Below are 4,577 nucleotides of genomic sequence, written 5' to 3'. Positions count from 1 at the left end.
GATATATGTATATATAGTAGCGTACAACAATATAATTTATATACCTCAGTGTTAGTTCTGATACTTCTTCATAAAACCTTTCAAATCATGTGGAGAATTTGTGATGAGCTTTCAATTAATTAGGCCTTGCTTGTTGGTTCAAAGTTTCTGAGACAAAAGGAAAGAGTATGGATTCATGACTGTTGAATTTGTTAATTGAAGGTGAAATGCTTGGCCTTGGCCCTCTCTTTCCTATGGATATTCATATGACCCCCCAAAGCTTGAGCGTTTGTGAAACTCTTTTGCAGAATGTGGACTCATAAGAGCGTTTTGTTCCACCAGTGTCGTCTTGTGCTTCTTCTTGATCATTTTCATCACTTAAATTCTCAGGGCTGACTGGCGTCAATGGGACTGATTCTCGGTTAGTCACAACAATTCTATTCTTAACAACAATATTATGAAGAAACTTATCACTTTTTAGTGTTTCCCACTTTATTCATAGCTGTCAATTAACTTACTATATTTGATTCAAAATGCAAACAGAATGCGCAAGAAAATGCGATATACTTTTTCCTTGTTTAACAAATGCACTAGGAAAACGTTTCTTTCAAAATCCAGAGTTGCCAACTTTTTTGAAAACGTAGCTTTTTTTTATTGGTTAGTTTCTAATATTTTAGGATCCTAATATTTTGACAACTATATTTTAATAACTTTTCTACAACGCGACATATTAGCGTCTCATTGACCCGGAATAAAATTTAAATATGAAAATGTGACATGGAAAAGGTCACAGGGTTAAAAGATTGCTCCTTCCAAAATTACCCCTTACCGTATTTGATCTCTTCATCCTCTCATTTCCCAATTTCCGTTCTCTCTCTTTATTCTGGTTCTCTCTCCTCATTTTCGTTTATCTTTAATCTCCAATCAACAAACAAATAAATTTCCCTCTATATAAAGACCATTAGATACTGAGGAGAATAGTGAGAAGAATACTTAGAAGAGTAAAGATCATATAATTCTGCAGCCAGAAAGTATAAGGACTTATTATGAGCGTAATCATGTCAGCACCATCACAAACAGGTAAGTTTCAGAAGTATATATTGATTTCAATAATCTCATAATTTAAGATTTCATATGTTTTTAATGCTATTATTCAGGACCATTCTACGGCATGAGAATGTTTGGGATGAATCAAAGTTTGTACAGCATAACCATCATGGGCACTGGCCTCACTACTCTCATGCCTGCAGCTATTTTCAGATTCAGCATGAGAGTTTTTTCTCAATTAGTTCCACTTCAACTACAAGGTCCTCCTTTTACTCTTATACCGAGCCAAACCTTGTTCCAAGAGGGTCCAGATTTCTTGCGGACACTGTTTTCGCCACTGTTATCACTGTCATCACCGTTATCGCCACCCTCATCGCTTAGACTCTTCGACACTGACATTATTGAAACACTGGTAAACATGGGTGCTGATGAAATTCGAAGAATCTTTCACATTGATGATCATGCCGTTACTTCTTCAGAATCTCAACCCCCAGAAATTCCTCTCTGGATTGTAATTAATGTTACTGAAAACAGCATTCATGCAACAACACAATATCTTTTAAGAATGGTTCCAGCAGCCGAAAAACTCGTTGACACGTTGTTGAAGAAATCTACGATGTTACGGACTGAGTGTTGTTGCATATGCTTGGATGAATTTGATCTCAATGTTGAATGCTACACACTTCCATGTCGACACTTCTTTCATCAAAACTGTATTACGCGCTGGCTACAAACCCATCAGACCTGTCCCATGTGTCGCCAACCTTTGCGAATCCTAAAAGACTAGCAACAAAAGTTTCACGATTAGGGTTTTTTTTGTTTAGTATACTATTTCAATAATTTAAAATAGAGAAGATTTTATTTAAATTTTATACGTTTGTGAGAAATAAATTAGTGTAACGAAACTTTATAGGTTGAAGTGTAACATTCATGTAAAGGTGTTTTTGACTATTAATAAATACTATGATGGATTATTTGTTTGGTGGATGTCTTTGTTAACAAACTAGTCGTCAAAATGGGTTGAAATTTGTAAGTCAATCCGGCTCACCACGGGTTTGAGCCAAGTTGGGTTAGAAAAAAATGCAAATTTTTTTATGCGAGTCAATTTTGACCCGACTCACTAAGAACCCGGCTCACACGGGTTGAACCCGTGGTGAGTTGGATTGACTCACCAATTCACCTATTTTTTTTAATTTAATTAAATTAATTATTCAAATTCTATATTTTTATTGAAATCAAATTAATTAAATTAATTATTCAAAATGCACAACCTTTACTTAGCAATAGAGTCTTTCGCGCTGTTGTCTTTCCAAAAGTTCCCTATGCAAATAAAACCCTAAGATTATAGATTGGATAATATTATAGATGAAGATAAAGAAGAATATGCTTCAAGAGAGCATAATAATGTGAATTTATCCATTCAAGACTCCAATTTAATAGATGGATAATATTATAGATTGCATAATTCAGAAATATATCATTTGTTTGATTTTGTTTTTAGACCTATTTACAAGCATGACAGTTTTATCTTGTGCTATATATTTTTGTTAACGGCTATATCTAGTTTCTTGGTCAAACGGTTGCGTATGTCTCATTAAATTAAATTGGCAAAATTTTATGCTTGATAACTTATAATATATATAACAATATATTTCTTTTGTTTCATTTTCTTTTATATCAATTGGTTCAATTATTACGGTTTCAATTTGATCGATCAAAGTAACATGTTAAGAATTTGAGAAGAAGAGGGTGAAAAAAAAGTTAATTGAGTCAATGAGCCAACCCGTGGTGGGTCGGGTCGGATTGGGCCGGGTTACCTGTTTTGACAGCTCTACTAACTATAATGTTCTTAGTTGTTTTATTGAATGTGTATATGCAGTAGTGTTACTTACTGGTTATATTTAAGCAGAAAAAAGAAAGGTCTAATCAAGATGGTGTTTTTTTAATCAAGGATCATTTATGGTTATTCATATAAGCCTAATTATAGTTTCAGTGATTTATCTTTTCACTTATGTTTATCGGTTAATAATTCAAACATAATTACTGTTTGAATTAGTTACAAAATAAAGTTTTTTTATAAAATATTTTCATTATATACAGTGATGGCTTTTTAAATGGATCTCAACTAAATTACTTTGATATATAGGTTAAAGTTCCTTACCAATGTGCTGATGTTAGTATTGTTTTGTTTACCTTTTATGGCTAACTTAAACTAGAGTCATGTTAAATTTAGTTTCATTATGTACCTTATATGATATCAAGAATTTCAAGTGATATAAAGTATAAACTTAAATATTGTAAGATTCAATCAATGACTTAGATATTGATAGGATAAATGTAGAGATTACTTCGTCCTAATTTCTTAGAAGATTTCTGATTATCAAATGATTGAGAAATTATAATTTTTAGAGAAAAGCAAGAAAGATTAAGAGAAAGAGTTGTAGAGAGATCATTGAGACGAGTTTAAAAAATTCTATTTATTTTATTGAATTATTTTAACTTTAAAACATTTGTTCTAATTATTTTAAACACCTATCAATTCTAATACTTTATTATCTAGATTCTTACATTATTTATAGAGCTATCAAAACGGGTAACCCGGCTCGATCCGACGCGGTCCACCACAGGTTGGTCACTCAAGAAGTTAACCCAACTCAGCTCATTGGTTGGTGGATTAAACGGGTTGACTCATAATAGTTCACTTAATTATAAGTTTCTTTTTAAAAAAAATTATAATATTTTTTAATTTAAACCTAAATAAATTTCATCCTAAAATGATATTCAACTTCAAAGAATTAAACAAAAGTGTCATAGAATCTAAGCGTAATATAAAAACAAGCACAAAAGATGAACAAATAAGTTTTTAACATTGATAAATTTTGTATCACTTGTTTATTTATAATATTAGAGTCTTTAATAGATAAATCTATAATATTTTTCTCTCTTAAAACATCTTCTTTATCCTCATCAACACTTTAATAAAAAAAAGATGCTAACTAATAATATAATATTGAAAATAATAAATAATTAAATTAAATTAGTTGGGTTTGGTGAACCAATCCGGCTCACCACGGGTTCAATCCCGATGAACCGAGTTTTAAGTGAGCCGGGTTGAAAACTAGCCCATATAAAAAAATTACATTTTTTTCAAATCCAACCAAGTTTGAAATCGTGGTAGGTCGGGTTGGCTCGTGAGTTACAATCCATTTTGATAGCACTAATTTATCTTTTTTATAATTTTATTATTTTAGCATTTTATAATTTTATAAAATTATAAAAATCATAAAATTTTAATATTTTAATTTTATATGTGAAACCAAATATGCAAGGTGTGGACAACAAAACACTGATATCATCAAATTAACAGCCACACACTAACATTAGTTAACACATAAATTAAATAATATAATTCAATCAAAAAATATAGTTTTTGTTGACTACTAAAAATTTACATAAAACTCAATTGAAAATCTTCAAATTTATCATTCCAGCCCAACTTTTATAATAATTTGTCGTAAACATTTTATATTTTTATTATCTTCAATTATATT

At 30.8% G+C, this 4,577-nt stretch overlaps 1 protein-coding gene across 1 annotated transcript; it reads left to right on the top strand.

Annotated features, from left to right (window-relative positions):
* Nucleotides 1-1,037: 1,037 nt before the first annotated feature.
* Nucleotides 1,038-1,813, top strand: LOC108334820 (E3 ubiquitin-protein ligase AIRP1). Its single transcript, XM_017570753.1, has 2 exons — nt 1,038-1,059; nt 1,137-1,813. Exons 1-2 carry the CDS (start codon nt 1,038-1,040, stop codon nt 1,811-1,813), a joined length of 699 nt encoding a protein of 232 aa, XP_017426242.1.
* Nucleotides 1,814-4,577: the final 2,764 nt, after the last annotated feature.

The sequence above is a fragment of the Vigna angularis genome, chromosome 10, assembly GCF_016808095.1.
Source record: "Vigna angularis cultivar LongXiaoDou No.4 chromosome 10, ASM1680809v1, whole genome shotgun sequence".
NCBI lineage: Eukaryota > Viridiplantae > Streptophyta > Magnoliopsida > Fabales > Fabaceae > Vigna > Vigna angularis.
The sequence above is the reverse complement of the archived record's forward strand: the minus strand, read 5'-3'. Positions and strand labels throughout refer to the sequence as shown.